The sequence below is a fragment of the Mustelus asterias genome, chromosome 19 (assembly GCF_964213995.1).
Source record: "Mustelus asterias chromosome 19, sMusAst1.hap1.1, whole genome shotgun sequence".
NCBI classification, from domain to species: domain Eukaryota; kingdom Metazoa; phylum Chordata; class Chondrichthyes; order Carcharhiniformes; family Triakidae; genus Mustelus; species Mustelus asterias.
The window spans coordinates 30,311,578-30,331,237 of NC_135819.1; the positions used below are offsets into that span (position 1 = coordinate 30,311,578).

At 44.5% G+C, this 19,660-nt stretch overlaps 1 protein-coding gene across 6 annotated transcripts in view; it reads left to right on the plus strand.

The window, feature by feature from the left end:
• The window catches only part of eea1 (early endosome antigen 1), a 123,436-nt gene that overhangs the window by 14,271 nt on the left and 89,505 nt on the right, over positions 1-19,660 (plus strand). For 4 of the 6 annotated variants that reach the window (XM_078235246.1, XM_078235245.1, XM_078235249.1 and 1 more), the window contains 4 exons: positions 12,795-12,916; positions 15,995-16,049; positions 16,148-16,213; positions 18,886-18,925. In XM_078235246.1, coding sequence (XP_078091372.1) covers positions 12,795-12,916; positions 15,995-16,049; positions 16,148-16,213; positions 18,886-18,925 — 283 coding nt within the window. The remainder of the gene's footprint in view (positions 1-12,794; positions 12,917-15,994; positions 16,050-16,147; positions 16,214-18,885; positions 18,926-19,660) is intronic. The other 2 variants (XM_078235250.1, XM_078235251.1) reach the window with 1 other exon arrangement.

Sequence of the window (19,660 nt, forward strand, 5' to 3'; positions counted from 1 at the left end):
GCTGGGTAGCTTGTGGAGCTCTTGCGGTTACCGCCAACTGCCTTGAGCAAGTGATGGGCCGGTGCTGCCCTGTGTGGCTACCCTTGTTTCCTCTTTCTTTCTAGCGTGTAGTAGCACACTCGGAGGTAGTGTTATCTCTGTCAGATGGAGATTCATGAACTGTGTTGCTGAATTTCATTGGGATTGCAAAAGATCGAGTGAACTGAAGGGAAACAGTGGAAGGATTAAATCAGCAAACCCCCGCCCTCAACTTCCCCACACTGCTCCACTGACTGCCTGGTGAGTAGAGCAGCTTTAACATAGAAACTTGAAGCAAGAGTAGGCCATTCGGCCCTTTGAGCCTGCTCCACCATTCATAGCTGAACATCGAATTCAATATCCTGATGCCCCCCCCCCCCCACCCCCATATCCCTTGATTCCTTTATCCCCAAGAGCTAAATCTAATTTTCTTCTTGAAATCACTCAACGTTTTAGCCTCGAATACTTTCTGTGGGAGTGAATTCCACACATTCACCACCCTCTGGGTGAAGACATTTTTCCTCACCTCAATTCTAAAATGTTTACCCCTTATCCCCAAACTATGACCCCATAATTCTGGACTCTGTTTATCTGGCAGCAAGGATACTTCAGTAGCAAGCAATAAATGAACTAATTTCACAAAGTAAATCAAAGAAAAAGATTTAATAAAGAAATTTCATTACACCAACACTCAGGCCACACAAGCACCCACAATCCCTATCTGTTTTCTATTTATACCGGGTCAGCTGACCACATCATTTTGCCATTGGTTACATTGTCTGTCTGGTCAGCTGACCTTCATAGCGTGCTACCTTTGGTTACATTATAACAGACTCCCCCATCCATCGGGTGCACCCTTCTGAATCTACCCTGTCCAATCCTGTTAGAATTTTGCAAGTTTCTATGAGATCTCTTCTCACTCTTCTAAACTCCAGTGAATATAATACTAGCCGACTTGGTCTCTCCTCATATGACAGACCTGCCATCCCTAGAATCAGCCTGGTAAACCTTCGCTGTACTCCATCTATAGCAAGGACATCCTTCCTCGAATAAGGACACCAAACCTGCACACAATACTCCAGATGTGTCCTCACCAACGCCCTATACAGTTGCAGTAAACATCCCTATTCCTGTACTTAAGTCCTCTCGCTATGAAGGCCAACATATTATTTGCCGCCTTTACTGCCTGCTGTACCTGCGCGCTTACTTTCAGCGACTAATGCACGAGAGCACAAAGATCTCGCTGAGTAGCCACCTCTCTCAATTTACACCCATTCAAGTAATAATCTGCTTTCCTATTATTGCTACCAAAGTGGATAACCTTACATTTATCTACACTATACTCCATCTGCCATGCATATGCCCACACACTCACCCTGTCCAAATCACGCAGATGAAGCATCTCTGCATCCTCCTCACAGCTCACCCTCCCACCCAACTTTGTATCATTTGGAGATAATGCATTTCGTTTCGGAAAACACTCAAGTATTTGGAGAAGATCTCTATGTAATTATGATCTGCAACTCTTGTGGTCAATAAGGAAGATAACTCAACTTGTGTGCATCTCCAGGGATCACCAGTGAAGTATTTTGAAGCTGGCTTTGGAGTTTGGGAGTTATATGAATGACTGTGGGGTGGATCGTTAGGCTGCTGGTAATTTTGCTGTCCATTTGTAATTTTTTGTGCCACTCTGCATGTTTTGATGACTGTCAGCAATGAACTAGAAACAGCAACGCAGACCGTTACCAAGGAATGGGTCCAATTAGCCTAAATAGGTCAGGCATATTCTGACATCTTAAAAGCCTTGCGACTGGAGCACCCTTAATTTGTGGCTTCTCTGCTTTTCGAGCTGGTTTTGTTTTTTTGCTGCTTGTTGTGTTGAGTGAGGAGGAACAGGAAGTTAAAGCGTATCGGATCAGGCATAGGAACAAGAGTTGGCCGTTCATTCCTTCGAGCCTATTCTGCAAGTTCAACAGGTCATACCAATTAGACAGGTGTCAGACTCATTATTTAGAGCCATACAGAAGAAAGTTTGAGCTGCTTTGGGAGGTTGTGTAAAATGCTGGATTTCCAGGTGTTTATGATGTGGAGATGCCGGTGTTGGACTGGGGTGAACACAGTAAGAGTTTTAACAACACCAGGTTAAAGTCCAACAGGTTTATTTGATAGCAAATACCATAAGCTTTCGGAGCGCTGCTCCTTCGTCAGATGGAGTGGAAATGTGCTCTCAACAGTGCACAGACACACAAAATCAAGTTACAGAATACTGATTAGAATGCGAATCCCTACAGCCAGCCAGGTCTTAAAGGTACAGACAATGTTGGGTGGAGGGAGCATTAAGCACAGGTTAACCTGTGCTTAATGCTCCCTCCACCCAACATTGTCTGTACCTTTAAGACCTGGTTGGTTGTAGGGATTCGCATTCTAATCAGTATTCTGTAACTTGATTTTGTGTGTCTGTGCCCTCTCATTCTCAATCCTTTTATGAGCGGGAACAGTTTCTCCCGATCTACTCTGTCCAGCCCCCTCATGATTTTGAACATCTTGTCATATCCACCTTCTCTCCAAGGAGAACAGTCCCAACCTCTCCAATCTAACATCATTCCTGGAACCATTTGTGTAAACCTCTTCTGCACTCTCACCAATGTGTTCCTATCCCCAGCTGCCATGGCTGCATGTGAACATCTCTCCAGATTATTATGTCCAGGATTACTAGGCTAGTAATATAACCACTGTGCTACCTGGAAAGAAAACACTTGGAATATTCTGTGAATTTGCACATCATTCTTGTGGAACATTCACAGAAAGCATCTTCCGTTAACCGACCAATTCCCATGAGCTAATACTTAAATTCTCCTGTGTACAGACAGTAGGATTGATTGCAAATGAGCATTCTACCATTGTGAAGTAATGAACTGAAAACATAGAAAAATAGAAGATAGGAGCAGGAGGAGGTCATTAGGCCCTTCGAGCCTGCTCTGCCATTCATTACAATCATGGCTGATCACCCAACTCAATAGCCTAATCCTGCTTTCTTCCATAACCTTTGATCCCATTTGCCTCAAGTGCTATATCCAGCCGCCGCTTCAATGCATTCAATGTTTTGGCATCAACTGCTTCCTGTGGTAATGAATTCCACAGGCTCACCACTCTTTAGGTGAAGAAATGTCTCCTCACCTCCTAAATGGTCTACCCTGAAACTTCAGACTGTGACCCCTGGTTCTGGATTCCCCCACCAACGGCAACATCCTCCCTGCATCTATTCTGTCTAGACCTGTTAGAATTTTATAAGTCTTTATGAAACCCTCCCATTCGTCTGAACTCCAGCGAAAACAAACCCAACTTAGTTAATCTCTCCTCATACATCAGTCCCGCCATCCCCGGAATCAGTATAGGAAACCTTTGCTGCATTCCCTCGAGAGCAAGAACATCCTTCCTCAGAAAAACTGCACACAATATTCTAGGTGTGGCCTCACAAAGGCCCTGTATAATTGCAACAACACATCCCTGCTCCTGTACTTGAAACTTCTCGCAATGAAGGCCAACATGCCATTTGCCTTCTTTACCACCTGCTGCACCTGCATGCTTACCTTCAGTGACTGGTGCACAAGGACACCCAGGTCCTGCTGCACACTCTCCTCTCCCAATTTACAGCCATTCACGTAGTAATCTGCCTTCTTGTTTTTGCTTCCAAAGGGTATAACCTCACACTTATCCAAATTATACTGCATCTGCCATTGATTAGCCCACTCACCCAACCTGTCCAGATCATTCTGAAGGATCTCTGCATCCTTGTCACAGTTCACCCTCCCACCCAACTTGGTATCATCTGCAAACTTTGCGATGTCACATTTTGTTCCCTCATCCAAATCATTAATATACATTGTGAATAGCTGGGGGTCCCAGCAACGATCCCTGTGGCACCCCACTAGTTACTGCCTGCCAATTTGTAAAGCACCCATTAATTCCTACTCTTTGTTTCCTCTCTGCCAACCAGTTTTCTATCCATCTCAATACACTTAACCCAATCCCATGCGCTTTAATCTTGCACGATAATCTCTTGTGTGGGACTTCGTCAAACGCTTTCTGAAAGTCCAAATATACCACATCGACAGGCTCCCCCTTGTCAACTCTACCACTTACATCTTCAAAGAATTCCAACAGATTAGTCAAGCATGATTTCCCCTTCATAAATCCATGCTGACTCTGTCTGATCCTGCCACTGCTTTCTAAACGCTCTGCTATAAAGTCCTTGATAATGGATTCGAGAATTTTCCCCACCACCGATGTTAAACTTACTGGTCTATAATTCGCTGTTATCTCTCTACCTCCCTTTCTGAATATTGGAGTGACATTCGCTACCCTCCAATTTGCAGGGACTGTTCCAGAGTCTATAGAATCCCTGGAAGATAACCACCAATGCATCTATTTCTAGAACCATTTCCTTTAGTACTCTGGTATGTAGATTATCAGGCCCTGGGGATTTATCCACCTTCAATCCCATCAACTTTCCCAACACCATATCTCTGTTAAATTTGATTTCCCTCAGTTCTTCCCTCTCCCTAAATCTTGTATTCTCCAACATTTCTGGCATCTGATTTGTGTCCTTTTTTGTGAAGACAGAATCAAAGTATGTATTCAGTTGTTCGGCCATTTCTTTGTCCCTAATTATACATTCCCCGGTTTCTGTCAGTAGGGGACCTACATTTGTCTTTCTCTTCACGTATCTATAGAAACTCTTAGTGTCAGTCTTTATGTTCCCTGCAAGCTTACTTTCGAACTGTATTTTCCCCTTAATCTATCCCTTAGTCCTTCTTTGCTGAATTCTAAACTGCTCCCAATCCTCAGACCTATTATTTTTCTTGGCCAATCTGTATGCTTCTTCCTTGGATCGGATACTATCTCTAATTTCCTTTGTAAGCCATGGATTGGCCTTCTTTCCCATTTTGCTTTTGTACCAGACAGGAATAAACAGTTGCTGCAGTTCCCCCATGTGTTCCTTGAATGTTTGCCATTGCCTATCCACTGTCATCCCTTTAAGTAATTCTCCCCATCTATCAAGGTCAACTCACGCCTCATATCCTCATAGTTTCCTTTATAAGATTCATCACCCTCGTCTCTGAATCAACTACTTCACTCTCCATCTTGAGAATTTTTTTTTATCATGTTATGGTCGCTCATCCCCAAGGGTTCTCGTACAGCTAGATTGGTAATGATTCCCTTCTCATTACACAGTAATGGGTTCGATTCCCGGCTCGGGTCACTGTCTGTGTGGAGTTTGCACATTCTCCTCGTGTCTGCGTGGGTTTCCTCCGGGTGCTCCGGTTTCCTCCCACAATCCAAAGATGTGCGGGTTAGGTTGATTGGCCAGGTTAAAGAAATTGCCCCTTAGAGTCCTGGGATGCGTAGGTTAGAGGGATTAGTGGGTAAAATATGTGGGGGTAGGGCCTGGGTGGGATTGTGGTCGGTGCAGACTCGATGGGCCGAATGGCCTCCTTCTGCACTGTAGGGTTTCTATGATTTCTATGACAGTACCCAGTCTAAGATGGTCTGCTCTGTAGTTGGTTCTTCCACATATTGGTCAAGAAAACCATCCCGCATACACTCCAGGAATTCTTCCTCTACGGCACTGTGGCTAATTTGATTTGCCCAATCTATGTGCAGATTAAAATCATCCATGATCACTGATATTCCCTTATCACATGCATCTCTAATTTTGTGTTTAATGCCATTCCCAACATCACCACTGCAGTTTGGGGGTCTATATATGACACCCACTAATGTTTTTTGCCCCCTGGTATTTCTCAACTCTACCCATACAGACTCCACAATGTCAGAGCTAATATCCTTTCTCACTATTGTGTTAATTTCCTCTTTAACCAGCAGTGCCACTCCGCCACCTTTTCCTTTATGCCTGTCCGTCCTAAATACTGAATACTCTGGGACATTCGGTTCCCACCCCTGGTCACCCTGCAGCCATGTCTCCGTAATCCCAATTATATCGTACCCGTTTATATCTATCTGTGCAATTAGTTCATCCACTTTATTGCAAATGCTCCGTGCATTGAGGTACAAAGCCTTAAAGCTTGTCTTTTTAACATTGTTTGCCTTGCTCCCAATATTTTTCTCTACAGCCCTGTTTGAACTTTGTCCTTGGTTTCTCTGCCTATCACTTTTCTTATTCCCTTTTCTACCTTTTGTTTTTGTCCTTGCTCCCTCCTCCTCTGCAAACACTCCCCCCTAGGACATCGGTCCCAGTCCTGCCCAGGTGTAACCCATCCAATTTGTGCAGGTCCCACCTCTCCCAGAGCCGGTTCCAATGCCCCAGGAATCTGAAACCCTCCCCCGACACCATCTCTTCAGCCGTGTATTTATCCGATATATCCTGTCAATTCTACTCTGACTAGCACATGGCACCGGTAGTAATCCTGAGATCACTCCCTTTTGAGGTCCGATTTGTTAACTTCCTAGCTCCCTGTATTTTGCTTTTAGGAGCTCACCCCTTTTTTTAACCTATGTCATTTGTACCAATGTGTACTGCGACCACTGGCTGTTCACCCTCCCCCTTCAGAATGTCCTGCAGCTGCTCCGAGACATCCTTGACCCTAGCACCAGGGAGGCAACATACCATCCTGGAATCTCGTTTGTGGCCACAGAAACGCCTATCTATTCCCCTTACAATTGAATCCCCTATAACTATTGCACTGGCACACTTTTTATCCCTCCCCTCTGCAGCAGAACCAACCATGGTGCATCGAGTTTGGCTGCTGCTGCTTTCCCCAGAGAGATCATTCCCCTCAACAGTATCCAAAGCGGTATATCTGTTTTGCAGGGGAATGACCACAGGAGATTCCTGCACTACCTGCCTATCTCTCTTGCTCTGTCTGGTGGTCACCCATTCCCTTCCTGCCTGCGGAGTCTGAGCCTGCGGTGTGACCAACTCTCTGTACATGTTATCGACGATACTCTCTGACTCACGGATGCTTCACAGTGTCTCCGGCTGCCGCTCCAGCTCTGAAACACGAGCTTCCAGGAGCTGTAGCTGGAGACACTTCCTGCACCCATGCTGACCCAGGGGACTGGAACTGTCCCCAGCCTGCCAACAGAGGCTCGATCTGCCCTGTCCACTCAATAAGGTAAGAAGTCTCACAACACCAGGTTAAAGTCCAACAGGTTTTGGACTTTAACTTGGTGTTGTGAGACTTCTTACTGTGTTTACCCCAGTCCAACGCCGGTATCTCCACATCATCACTCAATAAGGTGGCAGATATAAATTTTAACCTGAAGATAACTGTCTAGCATTAAGTAAATATAAGTCATTAGTAAGAATGGCACAGCAGCAGAAAAGCTGAGCAAGGAACTGCGAGAACAATATTTAGATCATATGTGTTCTAATCCTGATAGCCACTTGAAGGAATAGACCAGAGCTAGTATTGCAATAGATTTAAAATGTTTACTTATTAGTCACAAGTAGGCTTACATTAACACTGAAATGAAGTTACTGTGAAATTCCTCTAGTCACCACATCCCGGAGCCTGTTCGGGTACACTGAGGGAGAATTTAGCATGGCCAATCCACCTAACGTGCACACCTTTGGACTGTGGGAGGCACCCGGAGGAAAGCCACGCAGACACGGAGAACGTGCAAACTTCACAGACAGTGACCTAAGCTGGGAATCGAACCCGGGTCCTTGGTGCTGTGAGGCAGCAGTGCTAACCACGTGCCACCATGCATTTATTCACAGAGTGAAACATTGCAGGTATATATCTCCTAACTTCACACCACTCTTGTATGAGTCAGTGTCTCTTTTCAATGTGCTCCAGTAACCATCCAGTCAGCACCCCACATCTACGTACTCGAACCTCAACTGACTCAACTCAACTGACATTGAATACAGGAGTTGGGACGTCTTGTTGAAGTTGTACATGACATTGGTAAGGCCACACTTGGAATACTGTGTCCAGTTCTGGTCACCCTATTATAGAAAGGATATTATTAAACTAGAAAGAGTGCAGAAAAGATTTACTAGGATGCTACTGGGACTTGATGGATTGAGTTATAAGGAGAGGCTGGATAGACTGGGACTTTTTTCTCTGGAGCGTAGAAGGCTGAGGGGTGATCTTATAGAGGTCTATAAAATAATGAGGGGCACAGATCAGCAAGATAGTATTTTTTCCCAAAGGTAGGGGAGTCTAAAACTAGAGGACATAGGTTTAAAGTGAGAGGGGAGAGATACAAAAGTGTCCAGAGGGGCAATTTTTTCACACAGGGTGGTGAGTGTCTGGAACAAGCTGCCAGAGGTAGTAGTAGAGGTGGGTACAATTTTGTCTTTTAAAAAGCATTTCACAGTTACATGAATACGATGGGTATAGAGGGATATGGGCCAAATGCAGGCAATTGGGACTAGCTTAGGCGTTTAAAAAAAAGGGCAGCATGGACAAGTTGGGCCGAAGGGCCTGTTTCCATGCTGTAAACCTCTATGACTCTGAGAACTAACAGCTTGAACTTGCTTTTATTCACTCTCAGGATGTTGGTGTCACCAATAAGGCTGAATTTCATTGTCCATCCCAAGTTGCTCATGGGCTGTGATGGGCTGCTTGCTTGAATTACCAGAGTAGCTGTTTATTGTAACTGAATTGCTTGCTCCACAACTTCAGAGGGAAGTTAAGAGATGACCAATAGTCTGATCTCGGGGCGGCAGGGTAGTACAGTGGTTAGCGCTGCTGCTTCACAGCTCCAGGGACCTGGGTTCGATTCCCGGCTTGGGTCACTGTCTGTGTGGAGTTTGCACATTCTCCTCGTGTCTGCGTGGGTTTCCTCCGGGTGCTCTGGTTTCCTCCCACAGTCCAAAGATGTGCGGGTTAGGTTGATTGGCTATGCTAAAATTGCCCCTTAGTGTCCTGGGATGCGTAGGTTAGAGGGATTAGCGGGTAAAATATGTAGGGATATGGGGGTAGGGCCTGGGTGGGATTGTGGTCGGTGCAGACTCGATGGGTCAAATGGCCTCTTTCTGTACTGTCGGGTTTCTATGATATAACAGTCATAATTTCAGATTATTGTCTGTAAAATTTGACTGAGTGAAATTAAAATGGACTCCATAGCACGCACCCTGATTGCTTTGATGAGTAGATAATGAAAGACAGTGTACTGATACTGAGCTGTTATCTCTCGGTGTTGGACACAGGGCTGTCTGAAGATTATACAGGACTTTTCAACATTAAGAGAATTGAGAAGGATATTGAACGTTTTTACCACTTGGGGTATAAACTCTTGGAAAGTCAATTCTGGTCTCTGATCATAGCAGAAACAATGTCTTTAAAGTTTGCCAATTATCATTACCCATTATCATTAATAGCCCCTAATTTAATGGCCCTCTTTGAATAATGCTATTGCATCACTTGTATACCAACTATCTATGTGTTCACCTGTAATAGATGCTCAGTAATAGAAACTGGACCGTTTTGTATGATGACTATACCTTGCTCACAAAGTCAGAAAAAAATGAGAGCCATTTTTTAATTGGAGTCTAAAATTCTATTCAGGAAAGTAGCACACTAAGGTTTTCTGACATAACTCCATCCAATTTTAATCTTGTTCACTCAGGAGACCAATTACTCGAGGATTGTAAAGCTTAATCCATTGATTGCAATGCTGACTGTTTTCTATTATCTATATTAGAGATATATTCTATTTTCTATTATATTGTAAGTACATATCCATGTACTTCCAATGTTCAACAGTAATAACCCTGAGCATTCCCCCGCTCACCTTTCAAAATAACTAGGCTTGTAATTATTAGAAACTACAGTTGCTTTCTTCGAAGATCCTGTTTGTAGGAGCGCCTGATAAAAAGGAATCGATCAGAAAGCAGTTCTGTACGCAATCTGTATTTTCAACAAGGAGATATTAATGCTCTTTGGAGTGTTGGACCCTTATCTTTGTACCATTCAATGGCAGAATCATTGCTCCTTGCTCCTCCCTGTACCCTTGAACACTCTTCACTGACCTTGCATAGGTTTCCCCAGTCACCCTGATTGGGCTTCATTGTAGACTCTGGGTGGAATTTTACCGGCATGTCCGCCTGAGGTTTGTATGATCCTGCCCGAGGCCAATGGAGAATGCCGTTCTCCGAGCCTCACCTGCTCCCAGAATCGGGGCGGGCGTGCTGGTAAAATTCCTGCCTATGTGTAATGGGATTCTCTGCCTTGTTGCATTGCTGGTCTCTACCATGTGTCTTGACTTTGAGGCATTGAGATTTGAAGAAAAGGAAGAGGAATTTGAGACACCAAGTTCAGAAGAGCAGTGGGGTTGGTCGTGTCAGAGAAAGACTTCAGCTGGGTAAGAGAAAGGTTTGCGCTGACAGAAGAATTGGTCCCTGGCGCTGTGAGGCAGCCGTGCTAACCACTGTGCCACCATGCTGCCCCCCCCAATGAAGGATATGTAGGAAATGTACGAGGTCCAAGAATAGTAAGATTAGGAATTTTGATACAATTTTGAAACTTGAGACCAAATTCACTGAAGATGGCAACAACGGTTTAGGTTTACTGGACGTTTGTTTACATAGTGGGCAATGGTTTCCACTCCTGTTGAGAGGCTTGAGGAGACTGAGGTGTGATTCTGCCATTGCATGATCTGAGGATTGAGGAGAATGAGCTCTACGTATCGAGACCAGAGACAGTCGATTGTGGAAGACTGTGTTAGACCTTTAACACGTGAACCTTGATTAAGAACTGTAGTGGGAGAAAGGACATAGCACTAGGGGAAGGCCCCAGTTAACAAGGCAAGTCAGATGATCCATGAACTGCACAGAGTGGTTTGAGGGAGACCTGTGAGCAGTGTTGGTGAGAGACGGTTTATGGTAACGTGTTTCATAATGCATGCACCTGGGGGCATTGCCACTGGCATCCAGATGTTTTATATGATGAAGTCTGATTCGGATGTGGAGATGCCGGCGTTGGACTGGGGTAAACACAGTAAGAAGTTTAACAACACCAGGTTAAAGTCCAACAGGTTTATTTGGTAGCAAAAGCCACACAAGCTTTCGGAGCTCCAAGCCCCTTCTTCAGGTGAGTGGGAATTCTGTTCACAAACAGGGCATATAAAGACACAGACTCAATTTACATGAATAATGGTTGGAATGCGAATACTTACAGCTAATCAAGTCTTTAAGATACAAACAACTAGCTGTCCTGTCTGGAGACAATACGCATCTTTTTAGCCTGTCTTGATGCTCTCTCCACTCACGTTGTTTGTTTCTTAAAGACTTGATTAGCTGTAAGTATTCGCATTCCAACCATTATTCATGTAAATTGAGTCTGTGTCTTTATATGCCCTGTTTGTGAACAGAATTCCCACTCACCTGAAGAAGGGGCTTGGAGCTCCGAAAGCTTGTGTGGCTTTTGCTACCAAATAAACCTGTTGGACTTTAACCTGGTGTTGTTAAACTTCTTACGAAGTCTGATTCACCAGTGATCTCAGGTGCAGCAACTGCAGAAGTATAATGCAGGCAATGACCTCCAGCAGTCTGGGGGAGCGGGAAGTTCTCAAGTCAGAATGAATTTGGTTTCTGACAGAGCAGATTGCAATGTCGTAGTCACATGCATCCTGCACATTTTCATTACATATTACTGCACTGGAACGCCCGTTCAGTCACATTTCCCGGTATTTGAACTGAAGTTCAGCAAGAGAATTGAGCAGCTCACTGAGGGTAGCGCAGCTTTTGTGATTATTATGGGAAAGGAACCAAATAATTCAACCTGAAGCAGGTTTTTGTTTTGGTTGGTAACCCTGCTAGGGATGTGTTGCTGTGTTAAAGCCATGTAAATGCACATTGTTGTTGTATCGAATGGACAGGTGTGAAAAGGACTCCTCAATAAGAGGCATCAAATAGACTCAATGGAGGACGGGGTGATTATGGTACTTGAAGGCCAGTTTGCATTCTGGGAATCCATCTGTCCCTCGATCCAGCTTGATACCAGGGTGGCACAGTGGTTAGCACTGCTGCCTCACAGTGCCAGGGACCCGGGTTCAATTCCTCGGGTCACTGTTTGTGCAGAGTCTGTGCGTTCTTCCCGTGTTTTTGTGGGTTTCCCCAGGTGCTCCAGTTTCCTCCCACAGTCTGAAAGATGTGCCGGTTAGGTGCATTGGCCATGCTAAATTCTCCCTCTGTGTACCCAAACAGGTGCCGGAGTGTGGCGGCTAGGGGATTTTCACAGTAACTTCATTGCAGTGTTAATGTAAGCCTACTTGTGACACTAATAAATAAACTTTAACTTGAGTTGGGTCCGGGGAGAGATTGTCCAGAGCTCACCCCTGCCCAGGCCTTAGGTTAAAATGCTTGTCAGAGGCTGATGTGTACATTTAAAGTGGACCCCAACAGATTGCCAGTGGGAGGGCTGTTGTCCGCAGGATGAAGCAGAGGAGGTTTACCGAGAGTGGAGGGGTTAGGCTTTGTTGGTCATGGAGGATTTGTTGTGAGTGCTGACTCTAATACACTAATAGCCAGAGATGAATACTCATGCACACAAGCGGCATGCAATATTCATCATCAGCTTCTGCACCAATCCGTGCTGCAGTGGAACTGCTTTCATCCTCTGATCTCCCCAGTGACTCTGTCCGCTTAGCATGATCTGTTTTGGCATTGCAACCTTTTGCTGTGTGGTGTCACCTTTCTTTGCGCCCCGTTTCCAATGAATCTCTGTGCGTGTGAGCAGTGCTGGATTTGTGTGCGTGGACATGCAGGCCTCTTTATTTTTGTGTCTATTTCCCTTTCACAGGGTTTTATTTGCCCACTGTGTATGAAGTCTCATGCTTCAGCAGAAGATCTCTTCAAACACTATGAAGCATTTCACGAACAGGGAAATGACACTGGCCCCAGAGAAGAAACAGCTTTGAGAAGGTTTGTGTCTGTGCTTTTCGGAAGCTCTTTCTGCTATTTTTCAGCTCACCTCAGACACTTTGAGTTCACTCAGCAGACTCAACGCTTTGCTGTTTAGCATACTCGATGGAACTTGGCAAATCCAGGTGTCTGATCATTGACACTAGTTTATCAGTCGATTTGTATTTTCAATGTCAGCCTTGGCTCAGTGGTAACATTGGCTTGCCTTTTGAGTCAGAAGGTTATGGGTTCCAGTCCCTCCTCCAGGACTTGAACGCAAAATCGAAGCAGGTGGGATTGCTGCTCTGTTGGGAGGTGCTGTCCTTTGGGGGGGCAATGTTTTTATTTATTCATTCGTGGGACATGGTGTCACTGGCTGGCCAGCATTTGTTGCTCATCCCTAATTGTCCTTGAACTGAGTGGCTTGCTAGGCCATTTCAGAGGGCAGAGTCATCGCTGTGGCTCTGGAATCACATGTAGGCCAGACCAGGTAAGGAAGGCAGATTTCCTTCCCTAAAGGACATTAACGAACCAGATGGATTTTTCCGACATGGTTTCATGGTCATCAGTAGATTCTTAATTCCAGATATTTTTTATTGAATTCAAATTCCACCATCAGCCGTGGCGGGGATTCGAACCAGGGTCCCCAGAACATTCGCTGAGTTTCTGGATTAAAAGTCTAGTGATAATATCACTAGGCCATTGCCTCCCCCTTTGGTGCGATGTTAAACCAAGGCTCTGTCTCAGGCAGATATGAATGATCCAGTGCTTCTATTTCAAAGCAAACCATATAATCCCTTCAGTGCAGAAAGAGGCCATTTGGCCCATTGAGTCTGCACTGACTCTCCGAAAGAGCATCCCACCAGGCCTTCCCCACTACCCTATCCCTGTAACCCTGCACATTTACCCTGGCTAATCCCCCTAACCTACACATCTTGGGACACTAAGGGGCAATTTAGCATGGCCAATCCACCTGACCCGCACAGCTTTGGGGGACTGTGGGTGGAAACCGGAGCACCCGGAGGAAACCCACACAGATACGGGGAGAATGTGCAAACTCCACACTGACAGTGACCTAAGTCGGAATTGAACCTGGGTCTCTGACACTGTGAGGCAGTAACGCTAACCACTGTGCCACTGTGTGCTGGCCAATAGCAGTAAAGATAGGCGATATGGCCTTTTATCTGAATGCTGTTCGTGTGATCTTGCAAATTGGCTGTAGCATTCCATACAAAAGATACTTTAAAAGGTATCTAATCGACTGTGGAGCGCTTTCCGGATGGAACCAAATCAAATTGAGGCAGGATGTCTAACAGAAAATGTGACCAGCCAGGGCACACAGCCCGTCATTGTTAAACGGGCAGCAGTTTGCACTGCCATAATGGCTGGAATGGAGAATGCCTTTATCTGTCTAACTTATTACAGAAAAGTTCCACCCCACCAACCTCTAAATTGAACTATTTTTAAATGTTCTGGATGTGAGTTTTGAAAATTAAGTGTATCCTTTAATAAAATAAACCATTTGTAGCTCACTTGTTTGCCTCCTGATGATGGGAGTAAGCACTCGTACTTTCTACATGCCTAGTGATAAATGTTGTGTTGTGGTCTAACGTTTTTGATGCTGATGGGTAGCTAGGGTTTAGACAAAGGGGAGTGGTAGTGGGGAAATATTTGGCTCCGACCTTCCCGAGAAAAGAAAATTACTTCAAATGGCTCATGTTTCAAATTAGAATCACAAAATGGTTAGTTCACAGAAGGAGGCCATTCAGCCCATCGTGCCTGTGCTAGCTCTGTGCAAGAGCAACTCAGCTAGTCCAACATCTCTGCCTTTCTCTGTAACCCTGCATGTTTTTTCTCTTGAGATAATGCCGAGATCCTTTTTGAAAGCCATGATTGAATCTGCCCCCACCATTTTCTCAGGCCACGCATTCCAGATCCTACCCACTTGTAGAGTATTAAAAAAAATCTTATGTTGTCTTTGGTTCTTTTGTTGATCACCTTAAATCTGTGCCTTGTAGGTTTCAACCTTTGCTTCATTGGTAACAGTTTGTCTCCATCTACTCTTTGTCTTGATTGCTTAATCCCCTCTTCACCTTCGCTGAGGTGAAGAACTCCAGTTTCTGGCATCTGTCTATCTAACTGAAGTTTCTTAACCCTGAGACCATTCTTGTAAACCTTTTCTGCACCCTCTCTAATGATTTCACGTTGTTCCTGAAGTGCGGTGCCCAGAATTGAACTCAGTACTCCAGTTGGGACTGAACCAGTGTTTTCTAAAGGTTCACCATAACGTTTGTGCCTTTTTGTTTCTGAATCGGTAAGGTTCAAATGGAAACGTGATCACTTCCGTTAACCCAACGCTTCAAATGAAGGGAAAGATGGTCTTATTGGTTAGAAGCGGGGAGGCGATGGCCTAGTGGTATTATCGCTAGACTATTAATTCAGGAATTCAGCTAATATTCTGGGGACCTGGGATCGAATCCCACCTTGCCAGATGGTGAATTCAATTTTTTAAAAAATCTGGATGACCATGAAACCATTGTCAGAAAAACCTATCTGGTTCACTACTATCCTTTAGGGAAGGAAATCTGCTGTCCTTACCCGGTTTGGCCTATATGTGACTCCAGAGCCACAGCAATGTGGTTGACTCTCAACTGCCCTCCAAGGGCAAGTAGGGATGGGCAATAAATGCTGGCCAGTCAGTGACGCCCATGTCCCATGAATGAATAAAAAAGTATCAGTGTTATTCAGTCAATAACTACAATACCCCGGCAAACATTCAGAAGATCCAGCCCTCCTGATCAGTTCTGACTGAGTGAATTGTACTGACCAGCTTAGGAAGGATATCTCTTTGTTTTTTCTTTGTTTCCTCAAGTGATGTAAGGCACTCTTATGCGAGAAGAAAGCGTTACAGATTTTAGGGGTGTTTAAACAGCCTCAGTGTTTTCCTACATCACTGGTGCTGATCATTGCCGATAGCTGACAGTAAATTAATTTGAGGCTCCAGTCATGCAGCATGGAGATGGAGGAGGGGAAGTGAGTTGTTTGTATTTGTGGCAGATCTGTGCACCATAATTAATAATGTTTCCCTTTCCCGTGCAGAGATGACCTCGCGCACCATCAACAAGAGGTGCAAGATCTCCAGGCCTCCTTAAAGGTTGGAATGTGCATGTTCAGATTTCTGCAGCTCCACCTGTTGTTGCCTGTAGCCACTGGGGTCACTGTACTCAAGCCGCTGATCTCTTCTCTCCGCAGGAGGAGCGCTGGTTCACGCAAGAGTTGAAGAAAGAACTGGATAAAGTCCAAGGACAGCTGAAGCAAGTAATTCCTTTCACATACCTTCAGTGCCAGGCTTTGCGATAACTGGAAAGCTGGATTGGAGCCAGTGTCACAGCCCGATTTGTGCAACTTTTTGCACAGCAGCCTTGTTTGGCTCTGTGATGCTTGGATCTGGGTGTAAGAGCAGAGTCCTGGGGTTCATAAGCACCATCTTTAAAGGTGGCAGGGCAAGTTGAAAAGGCTGCTGCTTTTTTAAATAAGATTTAAAGTTTTTAAAAAATGTTTATTTATTAGTGACACAAATAGGCTTACATTAACGCTGCAATGAAGTTACTGTGAAAATCCCCTAGTCACCACATTGCGGCGCCTGTTCGGGTACACCTGAGGGAGAATATAGCATGGCCAATGCACCTAACCCAAGATTGTGGGAGGAAACCGGAGCACCCGGAGGAAACCCACGCGGACACGGGGAGAACATGCAAACTCCGCACAGACAGTGACCCAAGCCAGGAATCCCTGGTGCTGTGAGGCAGCAGTGCTAACCACTGTGCCACCCACTGATGGGATCACGTGGGACCCTAGATTTTATCAGTGGAAGTAAGAGTAGAAAAACAGTTATCCTAAACCTTAATAAAACACTGACTCCACCTCAACTGGAATATTGTGTTCTATTGTGGGCCCCACACTTTCGGGAGCATTTGATTTATTATTATTGTCACATGTATTAGTATACAGTGAAAAGTATTGTTTCTTACCCGCTCTACAGACAAAGCATACCGTTCATAGAGAAGGAAAGGAGAGAGTGCAGAATGTAGTGTTACAGTCATGGCTAGGGTGTAGAGAAAGATCAACTCATATCATTGCCTTTGCTGGAGTGCAGAGTCGATTTACTAGAATGGTACCAGGGATGAAGGGCCTCAGTTATGTAAGAATAATGGGAGAAGCTGGGAGTGTTCCCTTTAGAGCGGAGGAGGTAAAGAGGAAATTTAATCGGGGCAAAGGATTTTGATGGAGTGAATGGGGCAAAGGTGGTTCCAGTGACAGCAAGGTCTATAACCAGAGGACACCGATTCCAGGTAATCGGCAATAGAGCCGGGAGGGAAATGAGAATGATCATTCTGCAGCGAGCTGTAACGATCGTTGTGCGCTATGCGAATGGGAGGTCCAAGCTGATTCAGTAATGATTTTCAAAAGGGAATTGGCTTAATGATGAAAACGGGAAAATCTGTAGGGCTGAGGAGGAAGAACGGGGCAAAGGTGCGAATGGAAATGCTGATCAGCCCCCTCTGTGCTGTATGGTTCTTTGATTGTTGCAGGGAAGTTGTACTTTATTAATAATATTTAAAAAAATACAATTCAGTGCGAACCAGATTGAAGACTTATCAAAATCTTAGGTTGTGGTGATGAGTTTAAATAATATTAGATCTGGTTGGGGACCATTTTAAAAGAAGAATAATGTACTTAAAAGGATTGATTTTTGAAAGTATTAATTACAATGTTTAAAATGGTGCTGTTAGCCAGCACACCCAGAAGAAGCCAGTTCCCTTGCGGGTTATGTGCACAACAATTCTGTCGTCTTATTTTTGGCTATTTACAGCATCAAAAATGTAAACAGGTGTAAAAATCAACTTTTGCTTGGAGCTGTAGCCATCTTACTTGGAATCGAGCATCTCAGTGCTCTGTGCTCTAAAGTTAATGCCACAATATTGAATTGTTGCGGCTTCTTTAATATTAGTTTGAAAGGAGAGCAAATTTAAGATGGTAAATTTATTTTCTTGTCACAAGGATTGATGGGGGTTGTGAGGGGGAATCTAAAAGCAGCACTCCAACATGGTGAGATTTGAGGGGCTCAGTGGGAGAAATACACCACAAGGACACATGAGGGAGTGGTTGGGAGGAACCTTTCACCCATGTGTCTTTTGGAGTATGCCCTGTACTACCTGGGGCTGCTGGAGCACTGCTGGGTCGAGGCATTTAAGAGGGAGTGACTCGAAAGATTATTTTTGGGGAGGTGAGGAAAATGAAGGCAGATTGAGGCTGATGTGGGCCTGATGTGAAGTTAGCCACGGTATTTTTCATTTTTCCTTCAGCTCTATCTGACTTGCATCTGGAAGTAAAATGGTTTCAGATTCCAAGTACTCAAAATTATGCAGTTTCTTCAATGGAGTTTTGTCCAGTCTGTTAGTCACTAGCCAGGTGTGGCTCATTGGGAAGCCAGGTGTGGCTCAGTGTATTTCTGATAGGTTGATAAGGATGTGTAAGAGGCGGGAGTTGTAGGACTTTGATCTTAATATTTGAATTCAGCATGGCATATACACACAAGCTTTCACCTTTTTTGTCCATTTGCTGGTAAAATGGTGAGAGGAAAAGCATTGTGTACATATTTATTAATCAGTGTGAGTGCTGAACTTCTATAATAAGTGCTTTACTTGGTTATTGAATAGTGGGCATTGTTTGTAGAGTCACGATACACATGAAGTGCATTTACCTGAATTGTCTGAGTGTCTGGGATATTTTCCACTACAATTAGAAAAATGGTTACCACGGCGTTACCGTGTCTCCGCATGTGGCGAGTCATATTTATATCGGACTACATTGAGTTGACTTCTAGAATTATTGCTGCATTCTTTTATTTAAAGACACCCCAATTGACCTAATTGACATTGTGAAGTGTTGGATATGGTGTTGTAAACTCGTTGCACATTTCTTTCCAGGCATCTCTGTCCGGTGGAGTGATGTCCCCTGTCTCCTCAGGTAAATGAGTTCCACTTGAGATGGTCCCAGCAATCTGCATCGAAACTGTTGACTGACAGACGTTTTTTTTAAATGAATTCTGAAGAGTCATTGATGCCGCAGAGAAAGGCGATATCAGTGGGGCAAACCAATGAGTCCCATTTCCCTGCTCTATCCATATAGCCCTGCAAGTTGTCCCCCTCGATTGCCCATCCAGTTTCCTTTTGAAATTATTGATTGTCTCTGCTTCCACCACCCTTGAGCTCCAGGTCATTATCACTCACTGGGTAAAGAAAATAAAGTTCTTCCTCCCAGTTGGAGAGTCGGTGCAGACTAGATGGGCTGAATGGCCTCCTTCTTCTGCACTGCAAGGAATTTTATGATTCCCTATGCACTTCTTCTTTCCAAAAACCTTAAATCTGTGTCCGCCTAATCCTTGTATCGTCAGCTAATGGGAACAGCTTTTCCTTGCCCTTTTCTAAATCTCTCTTAATTTTGTACATTTCTATCAAACCTCCCTTGATCTCCAAGGAGAACAATCTCAGTTTCTTCAACCTCACCTTGTAACTAACATCCTTCAACCCTGGAACCATTCTGGGTAAATCTCCTCTGCGCCCTCTCTTCAGACCCTCACATCTGTCCTAACACCAGAATTTGTTGCAACCCTCTAGTTGTTGCCTAATCAGAACTTCATAAAGGTTCAGCATAGCATCCCTACTTTTGTACCTGGTGCTTCTATGAAGCATGAGATCACAT